General features: G+C 42.1%; 1 protein-coding gene across 1 annotated transcript in view; it reads left to right on the forward strand.

Annotated features, from left to right (window-relative positions):
• The window catches only part of CERS6 (ceramide synthase 6), a 316,537-nt gene that overhangs the window by 189,021 nt on the left and 110,472 nt on the right, over positions 1-17,044 (forward strand). Inside the window, exon 5 of the mRNA XM_089660323.1 lies at positions 11,897-11,947. Within this exon, the coding sequence (XP_089516449.1) occupies positions 11,897-11,947 (51 nt within the window). The remainder of the gene's footprint in view (positions 1-11,896; positions 11,948-17,044) is intronic.

Genomic DNA, 17,044 nt, shown 5'->3' on the forward strand with positions numbered 1-17,044 from the left:
GGTACAGGGAAGCTGGGATATACATTACTGTATACATGTCATATCACTATAATGGAGTACAGGGGAGCTGGGATATACATTACTGTATACATGTCATATCACTATAATGGGGTACAGGGAAGCTGGGATATACATTACTGTATACATGTCATATCACTATAATGGAGTACAGGGGAGCTGGGATATACATACTGTATACATGTCATATCACTATAATGGAGTACAGGGGAGCTGGGATATACATACTGTATACATGTCATATCACTATAATGGAGTACAGGGGAGCTGGGATATACATTACTGTATACATGTCATATCACTATAATGGAGTACAGGGGAGCTGGGATACACATTACTGTATACATGTCATATCACTATAATGGGGTACAGGGAAGCTGGGATATACATTACTGTATACATGTCATATCACTATAATGGAGTACAGGGGAGCTGGGATATACATACTGTATACATGTCATATCACTATAATGGAGTACAGGGGAGCTGGGATATACATACTGTATACATGTCATATCACTATAATGGAGTACAGGGGAGCTGGGATATACATTACTGTATACATGTCATATCACTATAATGGAGTACAGGGGAGCTGGGATATACATTACTGTATACATGTCATATCACTATAATGGGGTACAGGGAAGCTGGGATATACATTACTGTGTACAGTTTTATATTTTGGACTCTTTAGTCTAAAGAAAAATGTAATTTCATAAGCTTTAAGGGGAGTGGTTGGGGCAGGGATGGGGGTGGGGTTGGGGGGATGGTCCGGGGGTGGGGTTGGAGGCGGGCCTGGGCAAGGTTGGGTGGGGCAACTGGTGGAGAGTAAGGTTTGTGCCTGGCTAGTAGGTCTAGAGTCGAAATTTTAAGCCCTGTCCTACACATTGCATTTATTTATTTTTTAGTAGTGTTTTGTTTGCCTTGACTACTGCAACTCCCTCCTCACCGGCCTACCCCAGTGCAAACTCTCCCCGCTTCAGACCATCCTGAACTCAGCTGCCAGACTCATCCACCTCACCAGCCGCTCCACCTCTGCCACCCCCCTCTGCCTCTCCCTCCACTGGCTCCCTATCGCCCAACGCATCAAATTCAAACTACTCACTCTGACCTACAAAGCCATTCACAACACTGCCCCTAACTACCTCACCGACCTGATTCCCAAGTACCACCCTACCCGTACCCTTCGCTCTTCACAGGACCTCCTTCTATCTTGCTCCCTGGTCTCCTCCTCACACGCACGTCTGCAAGACTTCTCCAGGTCCTCCCCCATCCTCTGGAACTCACTACCCCAATCCATCAGACTGTCACCTTCCCTCCTCACCTTCAGGCGCTCCCTGAAAACCCACCTCTTCAGGGAAGCCTACCCCACCCTCACCTAACTGCTGCTCTCCTTCATTCCTCCTACCACTCCATCCCCCACAGCCACTTCCTCCTGTACCACTACCCCCTCCCTCCCAGATTGTAAGCTCGAAAGAGTAGGGCCCTCTTACCCCTCGTGTGCTGTTCGTAGCTGCTGTAATGTTTCATGTATTGTCCCCCCCTCTATTGTACAGCGCTGAGCAAACCCTTTGGCGCTATATAAACTCAATGTAATGTAATGTTTGTACACACTGTATCTATCTTTAATATATGTTAGATAGATATTGAAACAACTATAGTGTAGCGCAGCGCTAATTTTTTTATAATTTCCCAGTGGGCTTTTGTAGTGATCTAAATCTTTACTTTTCATGGGCAACTCTTGTAAACTTGAAAATTGTCCCAGTGGGGCTATGAACCCTGCATTGGTCTTGATGACATCAAGACCTTAGACCGCTGAAGCGTAGGAGAAAAAACACTGCAGGGACTGGTCTAGCAGCACAAAGGAGCAAAAGATCGGGCGAGCCAACCTACTTTAACCACTTGCCCTTCTGAGGATTTATGCCGCTTCCTGGCCAGGCCATTTTTTGCATTACGGCGCTGCGTTACTTTAACTGACAATTGCGCGCTCATGCAACACTGCACCCAAATGAAATTTATGTCCTTTTTTCCCTCAAATTTTTTCTGGTGGTATTTGATCGCCTGTGCATTTTTTATTTTTTGAGCTATAAAAAAAAAGACCAACAATTTTGAGAAAAAAACTGTATTTTTGACTTTTTGCTATTAAACATGTCCAGTAAAAAAAAATCTAATTTTATCATAAATTTAGGCCAAAATGTATTCTGCTCCATGTCTTTGCTAAAAAAAAATCCCAATACATGTAAATTAATTGGTTTACATGAAAGTTATAGCATTTACAAATGGCGGTATAGATACTGAAATTTTTTTTTTAAGTTTTACTAGTAATGGCGGTGATCAGCAACTTATCGCGGGACTGAGGTGGGCATTCTGACACTGGGGGGGAGCTCGGTGTCACTGACATACCCGGTGACACCAATACAGTGATCAGAGCTAAAAAAAAAGCACTGACACTGTACTAATGGTACTGGGCAGGAAGGGGTTAACATTTGGGGCGCTCAAAGGGTTAACTATGTGCTGTGTGCTGTTTCACTGTGTTGGCTGTGTGTGGGCAGGAAGGGGTTAACATGAAGGGTGATCAAAGGGTTAACTGTCTGCTGGGAGTGTTTTACATAGGGGGTTGTGCAGGGACGAACGGACAACTCATGGGGCCCCGGGCAATAGGGGATTATGGGGCCCCTGTGTCCTCACCCACACTTAAACCACACCCAAAAAAGCCTATGAAAGGTACCAATGGCATCTCATGGGGCCCCTACTGTCCCCGGGCCCTCGGGCAATGCCCGAGTTCCCAAATGGTCAGTCCGCCCCTGGGGCTGTGTCCGTGCGCTTCACTGTAAGCACACTGCTTTGGATAACTGTGCACATCCAAATCAGTGTGCCCAAGCTGACAGGGAGAACTGTTAGTATACAAAACAATTCTCCCCGTTGGAGATTGTCGGAAATCACCGGGCGCCAGCGAGTAATCACTGGCCGGGACCCGGTGATTGACAGCTGCAGCCGCAAATATCGGCGCGGGTAGGGCATGCACCCCCTGCCCAGAACTGCAAAATTACGCATACTGTATATACGTGATTTTCCGCACCCGTGCCACCCTGTAGCAGTATTTCTGCTATAGGGCGGTCGGGAAGCAGTTAACAAGTCCCTTAGACCTCATCGAGTAATCAACCCTTGCAGTGCCCTCAAGTTTCCTTGAGTTGGGGTTTAAGTTGCTGTTATATTGCAGAATAAGGTGTTTAAGAGGGTCAATTATTATTATTGTTATTATTCAGGATTTATATACAGTTTGCACAGTGCTTTACAAAATGAAGGTAGACATTTCAGTTACAATACAATTTGGTACAAGAGGAAACAGAGGGCCCGGCTCATTAGAGCTTACAGTCTAAGTGGAAGGGTTGCCTGATACAAAAGGTAATAGCTGTGGGGGGATGAGCTGATGGAGGAAAGAAATGGCAGTTTACTAGTTAGAAGCAGAATAGGCTTCTTTAAAGATAAAGGTTTTCAGGGATCGTCTAAAGGTGGATAGATTAGGAGATAGCCATACAGATTGGGGTAGGGAGTTCCATAGGATGGGAGAAGCTCAGGAGAAGTCCTGGAGGCAAGCATAGGATGAGGTGACATGGGAACTAGAGAGCAGGAGGTTTTGGAAGGATCGAAGAGAGCAGTTTGGTTGATATTTTGAGACCAGGTTGGTGATGTAGCTGCGGACAGAGTTGTGGATGGCTTTGTAAGTTGTTGTTAGTATTCAGAATTGTATTCGTTGGGTGAGTGGAAGCCAGTGGAGGGATTGGCAGAGAGGGGTAGCAGACACTGAGAGGGATAGCCTATGTAAAGGTATGCCAATGAGAAGGTAGTTGTAGTAGTCAAAGTTCAGCACCCACAAACACCAAGTCTTATAGATTGTACACATGGACACACGTAGTGGGCATTGCTTTATGCCATGTTAGCCTGAACATTAGATGTAATGTGTGGGTCATGCTTTGCCAGATATTTCTATTTCTTCTGCTGGCACTGCCATAATAACACAGGCTCTGGAAGCTCTTCTGCATCCAGCACTTGAATGAACATAGCCACAACCTATACATACATCACAATATTGTCAGAACACAGATGTTGAAATGTAGGGGAAGAACTGTGCCCTCTGCAGTGTTTGTAGTTACTCCAATTAATAGAAATTTGCAAAGAGAGTTGCCTGGGCACATTTGATTAAATCAGTATTCTATATTCCAGAGCAGCTTTCATTTTTTTCATTTATAATAGAGTCATTTAGAGCAGGTGTCCCTCTAATTATGAGGCTGGCCAATTTTCCTTTCCATCTGTTAAAAGGTCTAGTGGAAGGTTAAGTGTAAAAGCACACCATATAATAAGTGAAAAATAAAAGAGAGCACTGACAATGGTGGAGTTATAGCATTCAATTCTACATTTTGCTGCATGTTAAATAACACAAATGCACAGGTTTTAAAGAGAAAATAGTGTACATTCTGCCCTTTACCTATTATATAATTTTGCTGACTAACTGAAGTTGATTAGCTATTCACAAAGCCCAGCAAGCATTGTTCAGCGTGAATTTTAATGTCCTGTTGCTATGGTGTCACAGTGTTATGTAAGTGCCCTGTTATAGCACACTCAAAGGGACAGCAAATGGAAGGTTCAGGGTAATGTCGGATGTAAATGGGAATATCTCCTTTTTTAAGGTTGTTAAAAGCTCAAAGGTACTACTGATTTTTTTTTTTTTTTTGCAATGCCAGTTAAAAATATGCTGTCATGAAAGATATACAGAGCTTGTCATTACTGACATTTTCAATCAGAATCAATCATCTGGAAGCGGTATGCAGCATGTGAAGTCAGAACCCCTTATCTGTGTAGCTGTACCTGATCAGATAGTTAGAAAGTACTGAAGACATCAGACAAATAACATTTTCAGATATAGCCACCGTATTTTTCTTACTTTCATTTTCACATGACTACTTTTATATTTTTTGTTTCCTCTTGAGCTCTCTAGAGCATCACTGAGAGCATCTGATATGTAGAGTGGAGAGCCACACTTCTGGTTCAGATGGGGGTGTAAGATCACCACAATTCTGCTGTGGTGCCTTTGCCTGTCGCTCTGCAGGGCTATTCACGAAGCAGGGCACAGTGGTGGTGTTTGTGTTCTCTTCCCTTCTCTAATGTGAAATGTGAAAATTAAAGAACGGAAATCCAAAACAGTACACATGTCACTGGAATAAGTGACAGTTTGGTCTCCTGGCATGGTAGCCAATCAGCTTCTAACTTCAGCTTCTTCAGTCTTTGCCAATAAAACCTGAAAGCTGATTGATTTCTATGCAGAGTTGCACCAGATTTTGCACTCTCCGGTTTTAGTAAATAACCCCTTACTGTTTCTGTGAAAGTGAAGGCTCATTTACAATTTGATTGAGCTGTGTGGAGATGCAGCGATCAGCTATATGAATGCAGGCTCAACTCAAGGGCACATAGAAAATCATTTTTCACATCAACTAGGTACCTTGGGGTACTTTAATATACAAATCTAGCGTGTCTGCCATCTAGACACCACCAGACTGGTGGTCAAGCCAGGGCTTCCAACATCTTTCTAATACCTTTGTGGAGGGAACTTTTCTTGATTTTGACATACCCAGTGTACTGTGCTTACTAATAGGCAGTTCTATCGCTACCTCACCTTACGTCATGCAGTCTGCTCTCAATTCAGATCGCTCAAAGTGTCTTGAACTGCCTGCAAGCTGGAAACCGTTCTAAGTATGGACACTCTAACCAAGCCTACCACAGAGATATATACCCACCTTCAGGCTGTGGAACTATGTCCTTATCGAAATGCTAAGTGACAGTGCTGTACACCAGGAGTCTTCAAACTTTCTAAACAAAGGGCCAGATCAGGGGCGGACTGACAACTCATGGGGCCCCCAGGCAATAGGGGATCATGGGGCCCCTGTGTCCTTGCCCACACTCAAAAAAGCCTATAAAAAAGGTACCATGGGCATTTCATGGGGCCCCCTACTGACCCTGGGCCCTCGGGCAGTGCCCCAGTGCTCGAATGGTCAGTCCAGTCCGCCCCTGGGCCAGATAATGGTCTTTCAGACTTTAGGGGGGGGGGTCGGACTGTGGGAAGTCAGAGCAGAAAATGTCCTGGCTTCACTGGGAGTAAACAATGCCAGATTTTTGGAATTAGGGGAGGTATAGTACCCCATCGTTGGTGTTAGTAGAAGAAATAGTTCTCCATCATTGGTTTCAGTGGGAGGAATAGTGACCCATCATTGGTGGCAATGGAAGGAATTGTGGCCCATTGTTGGTGTCAGTGGGTGGAATAGTGGTCTGTCATTAGTGTCAGAGGGAGGAACAGTGCCCCACCACTGGTGGTAATTGGAGAAATGGTGCCCCATGGTTGATATCATTGGAAGGAATTGTATCCCAGCACTGGTGTCAGTGAGAAGAGTTGTATCCCAATATAGGTGTTAGTGGAAGGAATAGTGCCCAACTGCTGGTGTCAATGGAAGGAATTGTGCCCTATTATTTGTGTTTTTGGGAGGAATTATGCCTCATTGCAGGCATCAGCGAGAGAAATAGTGCCCCATTATTGATGTCATTGGGAAGAATAGTGCTACATTGTTGGTGATATCGGGTGGAATTGTATACTATCATTTGTGTAAATGGGAGGATTTGTGCCCCATTGTTGGTGTCAGTGGCAGGAATGATGTCTCATTGATGGAGTCAGTGGATGGAATAGTGCCCCGAGGGCTGCGTAAAAGCAAGGAAAGGGTCACATCCGGCCCCCGGGCCACAGTTTAGAGACCACTGCTTTGCACCTTCATTGGTTGATGATCAATTGATCAATGGGAGGACCTAGAGATTTCTTGATTATCAGCACAACCCAAGTTTATTCAGTTCAAATTCCTTCATCAGCTTTATTTGATCGCTGATTGGTTACAGAAAATGAGACTTATTTCCATGCCTATATGTCCACGATGCTCCACTTCCCCAGCAGATGTGTTACATATGCTCTGGATATGTCTCTACTTTGGGATCAGGTGTTTACCTTATTGGAGACAAGTCTTGCTTTTTCAGGACCTAGAATTCTCAAACTTGGCTTGCTGGGCCTGGTAGATATATTGTATCTCACTAACAATCAGAAAACCTATGATTGTTAGGAAAATAGTTCTTTTAAACTGGAAATGTACTTCCCCGTTTACATTTTCTCTTTCTTTTTAAATCTAATTTTATTCAAAGAGGTTTTTATGCTTAAGCCTTTCTTTCTCAGAGAATAGGTACAGGAAGTCCTCCTTTCTGAGTCCCCCCTTGTCTCCACCCCCTATACTCCTCTGAGCACCGTCCTTTGGTTCCACCCCCTACCCACCTTCCAGTCCTGTCCCTGTTAGAGAATACAGAACCAAGTAACATTTTGTGGTGCTAAGTAATTTGTAGGGAATTTGTTAATGATAACAAGAAAAGCAGTCAAATAAATACACTCCCCCAATAACAATAGACCTCCCAGCAACAATAGATCCCCCACATAACAATAGACTCCCTCAGCAACAATGGGCCCCAACCCAGCAACAATAGATCCCCCAACAATAGACCCAACTCCAGCAACAATAAATCCCCTGTAGCAACAATAGGCCAATAGGCCCCACACCCCAGCAACAATAGATCCCTCACACAACAACAATGGACCACCCACAACAAAACTTCACCTCCAGCAACAAAAGATCTACCCCAGCCTCATTAGACCCCCAGCGGCAACAACAGATCTCCCAGCAGCCAGTGATCTCTCCCTCAACAGGAGATCCTTACCAGCAATATAAGACCCCCAGCAACAATAGACCCCCACCAGCAACAATAGACCCTCACACAAAAATAGATCCCCACCAGTGACAATAGATCTCCCAGCAGCCAGCATCAATAGATCCTCTAGCACACATTAAATACATTCAGTGCTGAAGGTGCCGGCTGTGTTCTCCTATGTTCTCGCTGAAAAAAAGCCCTGTGCTTAAAAACCGAGAAACAACCTGCCATGCAGGGTGGAACAGACATTAAACCAAAAGAAAAACAAAAGAAAAAGGAGCGTCCAGTACAGGGGCAAAAGAAACAAGCACTATTCATAAAAAGATTACCGGTACAATAGGCAGAACAATGCCACGGCATTACCAGGTGCAACCTAATTGGTTTGCCTATTAACCTACCTTTGAGATTTTCACAATTATAGAAGTTCTTAAAAAAATCTACTGCCTAAATTTAAAGCAAAAGCGGTAGTAAACCACACTAAAAAATGTTCTAAAAAATCTTCTTTCAAGTTAAGAGCATAATCTATTAGTATGCATCACATGCTAGCGCATTATCCAGCAGAGCGCTGTCACGGATTCCTGAGGCTTCAATGTTCACCTGGTCTTCCTCCCAGGTTCTCAAGCTATGGCCATCTGATTGGCCGAGCCGCGATGTCATCACTCCCGCGCATGCGCAAATATAGTTTCGGCTGCAGCATGGATCTCTCACACTGTCTGTTGAGAGTGCAGTGCATATGCCCTGGTGACATCACCAACGCTTCTAAAGTAAATATCTCCTAAATGATGCACATTTAGGAGATATTTACAATATCGACAGGTAAACCTTATTAAAGGCTTACCTGTAGGTAAAAGTTACCAAAGTAGGTTTACTTCCACTTTAAAATAGCACATAATATTTTCTATAAAATTTAGCAACCTTGGATTGATGCATTGAATGATCCCTTATGAGAGTTTACTATATTATTGACCAAAAGTGTGATATTACAATAAGCCTCACATCCAACCTTTAAATGACTGCATTTGCAATTATGAAAAGTCAATATAAAGAAAAAAAAGCCAGCATTGGTGGGTTTCACCATGCATTTGGTTCTAAAGGCTCAAGGGTTTTTACCTTCATGCATTCTATGCATGAAGGTAAAAAACCTTCTCTGTGCAGGATCCCCCCCCCCAGCCCCCCCCTAATACTCACCTAAGCCCCCTCTGAATCCAGCAATGTGCACTGGAGTCTCAGCTATCCTGGGACTCCCTCTCCTCACTGGCTGAGACAGAAGTGGGAGCCACTGACCAATATAATATAGTACTTCTCCCACTGACCACCATTGTAAGAGGGTCTTTTGCCCACTGACCACCAATATAACAAGGCCTATCTTCCAATAATCACCAATGTAAGAGGGTCCTTCTCCTGCTGATCACCAGTTTAAGATGGTCTTTCTTCCACTGACCAAATATGTAAGGGAGTCCTTCTCCTACTGACCACCAATGTAAGGAGGGTTCCTCTTCCACTGACTACTAACATATAGAGTCCTTTTCCAACTGACAATCAGTGTAAAGAGGGTTCTCTTCCCACTGACTACCAATGTATAGAGGGTCCTTTCCCACTGGCAGTCAATGTAAAGGGGCCTCTTTTCCCCCTGACCAGTGTAAGGAGGCTTCTTTTCCATTCACCACCAATGTAAGGAGGGCCCTTCTCCCACTAACCACCAATGTAAGATAGTCTTTCTCCCCACTGACCACCAACTTAAGAGAGTCCTTCTTCCACTGGCCACCAATATAGGGGTTATTCTCCCACTGACCACCAATGTAGAGAGGGTCCTTCTTCCACAGATCATAAATTTAAAGAGTGTCCTTTACCCTCTGAATTTCCAATGTAAAGAAGTGCTTTTCATTCTGACCACCAATGTAAGAGGTGTATTCTTCACTGGCCAACAATGTATGGGAAACTCTCCAATTTTAACTGCCTGTGTTTCTTTTTTGGCCAACACTGTAATTTGTTTCATTTTATTATAATTAGTGAAAATAATTTTGTCATATAGGACAGCCCTGGTTGTCCAAAACACCAAGTACGCCACATTCCTTGTTCTTCAGATTATTCTTATTAAATCATCTTACTGTCCACATTAATGTCCTGTGAGCTTTAAAGATGACAATTTTTAGCAGGCTTTCCCTGGAACCTGAAAGATATTTTAACGGTTTCTCTGTACAGTATTCAGAAAGGCTGCTGTTAATATTTTTAAGTAGTTGTAAACCTCAGTCATGAAATCTGAATAAAGCACATACACTCACCGGCCTCTTTATTAGGTACACCTGTTTAATTGCTTGGTAACACAAATTGCTAATCAGCCAATCACATGGCAGCAACTCAATGCATTTAGGCATCTAGATGTGGTGAAGATGACTTGCAAACCGAGCATCAGAATGGGGAAGAAAGGGGATTTAAGTGACTTTGAACGTGGCATGGTTGTTGGCGCCAATCAGGCTGGTCTGAGTATTTAAAAAACTGTGGATCTACTGGGATTTTCACGCACAACCATCTCTAGGGTTTAAAAAGAATGGTCCGAAAAAGAGAGAATATCCAGTGAGCGGCAATTGTGTAGACGAAAATGCCTTGTTGATGTCAGAGGTCAGGGCAGACTGGGCTTTTCTTTTCATAGAAAGGCAAAAAAACAGTAACTCAAATAACCACTCGTTACAACCAAGGTATGCAGAATACCATCTCTGAATACACAACATGTCAAACCTTAAAACAGATATTCTACAGCAGCAGAAGACCACACCGGGTGCCACTTCTGTCAGCTATGAACAGGAAACAGAGACTACAGTTCGCACAGACTCACCAAAATTAAACAATAGAAGATTGGAAAAACGTTGCCTGATGACTCTCGATTTCAGCTATGGCAGATGGTAGGGTCAGAATTTGGCATAACAAACATGAAAGCATGGATCCATCCTGCTTGGTATCAATGGTTCAGGCTGGTGGTGGTATAATGATGTGGGGTATATTTTCTTGGCACACTTTGGGCCCCTTTGTGCCAAATGAGCATCGTTTAAACACCACGGCCTACCTGAGTATTGTTGCTGACCATGTCCATCCCTTTATAACTACAGTGTACCCATCTTCAGATGGCTCTTTCCAGCTGCATAATGCACCATGTCACAAAGATCAAATCATCTCAAAATGGTTTCTTGAACATGACAATGAGTTTATTGTACTCCAATGGCCACCACAGTCATAAGATCTCAATCCAGTAGAGCACCTTTGGGATGTGGTGGAACTGGAGATTCGCATCATGGATGTGCGGCCGACAAATCTGCAGTAACTGCGTGATGCTATCATGTCAATATGGACCAAAATCTCTGAGGAATGTTTCCTACAACTTGTTGAATCTATGCCATGAAGAATTAAGGCAGTTGTGAAGGCAAAAGGGGGTCCAATCCATTACTAGCAAGGTGTATCTAATAAAGTGGCCAGTGAGTGTATATCTGTAGTGTTTACTTGTCTCTCTCCAAAGCTCTAAGTGCAATTTCTCTAAGGTGCTTGTTACTCTGTTATCAACATGTGTTACTTTTGACAAGTTGTCCCAACATCAGAGATAAAATGGTGAGTTTAGGAGAGGGAGCTCAGCACACAGCTTGTCTATTCACAACACAGCTCTGCTTCTCCTTTGTTCCTGGGCTGTGTGTGAAAGGGGGGGGGGTGTCCCTTTCCACCAATCAGCTCTCACACACTGTACAAAAGCTCTAACTGCAGCTCCTCGCCCCCTCCTCTGTGCTAATCACAGATTGGGATGGATTGTATCTAAATTCAGTACTTTTGAAGGGATGTAGAAAATAGAAGATTGCAGATAAGCAAAACGTATGTAGGAAGATTTGTTCCATCTCTGTTTATCATCTGAGGCCAGTCACTTCACTGGGTATATATGAGAGGGTTTACAACCACCTTCAGTAAATATTGGCTAACTTTTTTAAACAGACAATATCAACTCTTGAACTCAATAAGCTGACAAATGGTATTCATTATAAAAATGACATGTTGGTAAAGAGATCCTGCTCAACAAGATCTAACAATATTATTTTTTCTCTCTTTTAAGACTCCATGGCTCTGGAACACAAGACAGTGTTGGTACAACTATCCTTATCAGGTAAGCAGAACACTATGTACTTGTGCCTTTTATTTCCAGGAGAATGTGAATAGGTTTACATTTTTGGTCCATTTTGTGTGTCCATTCCTTGTCTCTGAGATATCATACTGTCAATGAATTCTTCTTCTAAACTTTGTAAACTTTGCTGACAGCATGGGACACATAAAAGTATTACATGGCTCTGTTAATTACAGGAAAAATGTTAATTTGCATGTCAGCTGCTCTGTCATTCTAAGAACAAAAATAAAAGCTAATAATAAAAGCAGCATTAAACCCATGAATAAAGATTTTATATATTGCAGTTTCCCAGTCCTTAAATGTGATGGCTGCATTTTTTTTCTTTTTTTTGTGTGTTTTTTCCTTTATATTCACCTAGTGACCCAACCAGTAACAACTTCCTGTCTTAGAGCGTCTCCACTCTGGATGGGGGAGCAACGGAGACACCATTGAACAGCGGCATTGTCAATATAGGGACAGGGTAGTATTAGATGGACAAGCAGATTTACATGGACTTGACTAAAACAAGTTAAACACTTTTTAAGCAGTTACAGCAAGTTTTTTTTTTCTTTTGAGGGAATTTTCCTCACAGCTTTATAAATTAGGTGAAGCTCTGCTGAATGTGCAAACAAAATGGAGTAAGCACCCCTGTAAGTGTTAAATTGTTTGTCTCAACCCTCTAACTGCCACTTATGCTGAACAGGAGGTAAAAAATAACAGACTTACTGGAAATACTAATGATAAAGGAAAAAAGGAAACTAATGAAACCACTACATATAAGAATTGGTACTCTGCAATATATTAATTTTTTTTTTTTAATTTAATACCACTTTAAGGCAGATTCAAATTAGTTTGGAACCTTACCCTACCTTAAAGGATAATGGTATTTTGGAGAAAGTCACATAATAATAATAGCACAGTGGCCCAGTGTCTTGTAGCATTGGAGCCACCAGTTTAAATCCTATCTGCATGGAGTTTGCATTTTCTCCCTGTTCTTGTGTGGGTTTCCTCAGGGTACTCCATATTCCTCTCACACTCCAAAGACATATTGGTGGAGTAATCAGCGCTTGTATAAATTCGCCCTAGTATGTGTATGTATGCATGTGATATAGGGACCTTAGATTGTAAGCTCCGTGAGAGAACTGTGTGAGGTTAATGTACAGTACGTAAAGTGCGGCATAAATTGTTGGCACTAAATAAATGCCTGTAAGCAATAAATAAACAAGAGTACTGTAGGCACACTTTTCTTACACCCCAGTGTTTTTATTTATTTTATTACAGGTACTTACAGTGGATATAAAAAGACTACACACCCCTGTTAAAATGTCAGGTTTTTGTGATGAAAAAAAATGAGACAAAGATAAATCATTTCAGAACTTTTTCCACCTTTATAGTAACCTATGAACTGTACAACTCAGTTGAACAACAAACTGAAATATTTTAGGTCGAGGGAAGTAAAAATATGGTTGCATAAGTCTGCACACCCTTAAACTAATACTTTGTTGAAGCACATTTTGATTTTATTACAGCACTATTGACTTAGCAATATTTGCCCACTCTTCCTTGCAAAAACACTTCAAATCTGTCAGAGTGTGATGGCATCTCCTGTGCACAGCCCTCTGCAGATTACGCCACAGATGTTCAATCGTATTCAGGTCTGGGCTGTGGCTGGGCCATTCCAAAATTGTAATCTTCTCCTGGTGAAGCCATTCCTTTGTTGATTTGGATGTATGCTTTGGGTCGTTGCCATGCTGAAACATAAAGTTCCTCTTCGTGATCAGCTTTCTAGCAGAAGCCTACAGGTTTTGTGCCAATATTGACTGGTATTTGGAACTGTTCAGAATTCCCTCTGCCTTGAATAAGGCCCCAGTTCCAGCTGTAGAAAAACAGCCCCAAAGCATGATGCTGCCACCACCGTGCTTCACTGTGGGTGTGGTGTTCTTTTGGTGATGTGCAGGGTTGTTTTTGCACCTTTTGGAATTATGGCCAAAAAAGTCAACCTTGATTTCATCAGACCATAACACATTTTCCCACATGCTTTTGGGAAACTTCAGATGTGTTTTTACAAAATGTAGCCGGGCTTGGATGTTTTTCTTCGTAAGAAAAGGCTTCCGTTTTGCCACTCTACCCCATAGCCCAGACATATGAAGAATACGGGAGAGTGTTGTCACATGTACCACACCGTCAGTACTTGCCAGATATTCCTGCAGCTCCTTTAATGTTGCTGTAGGCCTCTTGGCAGCCTCCTAGGCCAGTTTTATTCTCGTCTTTTCATCAATTTTGGAGGGACATCCAGTTCTTGGTTATGTCACTGTTGCGCCATATTTTCTCCACTTGATGTTGACTGTCTTCACTGTGTTCCATGGTATATCTAATGCCTTGGAAATTCTTTTGTACCCTTCTTCTGACTGATACCTTTTAACAATGAGATCCCTCTAATGCTTTGGAAGCTCTCTGCGTACCATAGCTTTTGCTGTAGGATGCAACTAAGAAAATTTCAGGAAAGACCTACTAGAACAGCTGAACTTTGTTTGGGTCAATCAGAGGCACTTTATATAATGTCAGGTGTGTACTGATTCCTATTAAACAGGATTTTGAATGTGATTTCTTAATTCTGAACACAGCTACATCCCCAGTTATAGGAGGGTGTGCACACTTACGCAACCACATTATTTTAGTTTTTTATGTTTACTCTTCCCCCCCCTTTCTAAAAAATTTCAGTTTTGTTTTTCAATTGAGTTGTAAAGATTATAGGTCACATTAAAGGTGGAAAAAGTTCTGGAATTATTTATCTTTTGTCTATTTTTTTTACATCACAGAAAGCTGATATTCTAACAGGGGTGTGTAGACTTTTTAAATCCACTTCATATAGCACCGTCAATTTACACAGCGCTTTACACACACACACACATATAAATGTATATATAATTTGTACATTCACATCAGTTCCTAACCCTCAAAGGGCTTATAATCTAATCTCCCTAACTCACATTCACATGTACACATACATGGGCCAGTTTAGACAGGAGCCAAATAATAAATCAGCATGTCTTTGGAGTGTGGGAGGAAACCTTCACAAGTGCGGGGGGAACATGCAAACTCCAGGCAGGTGGTGCCATCGTTGGTATTCAAACCAATGACCCTAGTGCTTCCAAGGCAGAAATGCTATTGTGTTATAATTGTTATATATAGCCACTGTGTTATAATTCTATCACAGGAGAACTACATTGCCTTGGTTGCCTTCTTTACAGTTCTATTCAGTTCTGGAGCATAGTACAAGTACCTAAATAATATAAAATGAGCACTGGATAAAATAAATATAGCCGCTAGCATAAAAGGTAAAACCTCTAAAAACCTTTCCTTAGAATCATAAAATGTATATATGCAGCGCTAATGATAAAATTACAAAACAATTATAAAATGTATCATTAGTGCTGCATATATACATTTTATGATAGTACAAATACAGTTGGATGTGAATCTTCTGCTCTCCTCTTATGCTCTTTTTTTAGTTCTGCATAGGGAGGAAGGTACTGAGAGTAATACGAAAGAGGTGCGGTTTAAGCTGCTATTGAATCATAGAGAAGGAGATACTTCAACCAGTGCTAGTGAATGAGCTGGCCTGCAACTAGGGCCCCAGCAAGTATAGGCAGTAATCTAGTATTAAATTGAAACTTCAGTCTAACTCTCAGGTGACTCCGCACCTCCAATGCTGCTATTATGGCACATGTGTGTATGAATGTGAGTTAGGGACCTTAGACTGTACGCCCCTTGAGGGTTACGGACTGATGTGAATGTACAAAATATATATATAAAGCGCTGCGTAAATTGATGGCGCTATAGAAGTACCTGAAATAAATAAATATGTAGATGTGCAGATGGGCTTTGCCCAACCTTTGGGTCCTGGCAGAGCCCAGTAGCACATCTGTGTTATTCCACGCATGTAAAAAAGACAGGGAAGGTTTGTGACTTCCCCAACAGCTGTCTTTACGCATGTGTGAGAAAGCCTGGGTGTACGCAGGTTGCTGGGGAAACCAGCACATGCGTAGATGTACAGAGTTCTCTCTGGAGCCCTACAGTACATACAGTTGTGTTCAAAATAATAGCAGTGTGTTGAAAAAAGTGAATAAAGCTCAAGATCCTTCTAATAGCTTTTATTTCCATACACACAAATGCATTGGGAACACTACACATTCTATTCCAAATCAAAACATGAAGAAAAATATATCAAATTTGTGTTGTTCCTCTAAAAAAATTTAAGAAAAGTGAATATTAGACTGTTCAAAAAAATAGCAGTGTTTGTATTCTTCTTTACAAATTCAAACATTCACTATATAAACTGAAAAATGTTTGAAGATTTTGCTTTCCTTTGAATCACTTAATTAATATTTAGTTGTATAAGCACTGTTTCTGAGAACTGCTGTACATCTGTGTTGCATGGAGTGAACCAACTTCTGGCACCTGTGAACAGGTATTCCAGCCCAGGATGATTGGACTACATTCCACAGTTCTTCTCTATTTCTTGGTTTTGCCTCAGAAACTGCATTTTTGATGTCACCCCACAAGTTTTCTATTGGATTAAGATCCGGGGATTGGGCTGGCCACTCCATAACGTCAATCTTGTTGGTCTGGAACCAAGATGTTGCACGTTTACTGGTGTGTTTGGAGTCGTTGTCTTGTTGGAACACCCATTTCAAGGGCATTTCCTCTTCAGCATAAGGCAGCATGACCTCTTCAAGTATTCTGATGTATTCAAACTGATCCATGATCCCTGGTATGCGATAAATAGGCCCAACACCGTAGTATGAGAAACATCCCCATATCATGATGCTTGCGCAACCATGCTTCACTGTCTTCACAGTGTACTGTGGCTTGAATTCAGTGTTTGGGGGTCGTCTGACAAACTGTCTCCGGCCACTAGACCCAAAAAGAACAATCTTGCTTTCATCAGTCCACAAAATGTTGCGCCATTTCTCTTTAGGCCAGTCAATGTGCTCTTTGGCAAATTGCAACCTCTTCAGCACATGTCTTTTTTTCAACAGTGGGACTTTGCGGGGGCTTCTTGCAGATAGCTTGGCTTCACATAGGCGTCTTCTAATT

This window comes from Staurois parvus, unplaced genomic scaffold (assembly GCF_062004578.1).
Source record: "Staurois parvus isolate SC_StPar_1 unplaced genomic scaffold, SC_StPar_1.0 ptg000031l, whole genome shotgun sequence".
Lineage (NCBI taxonomy): Eukaryota > Metazoa > Chordata > Amphibia > Anura > Ranidae > Staurois > Staurois parvus.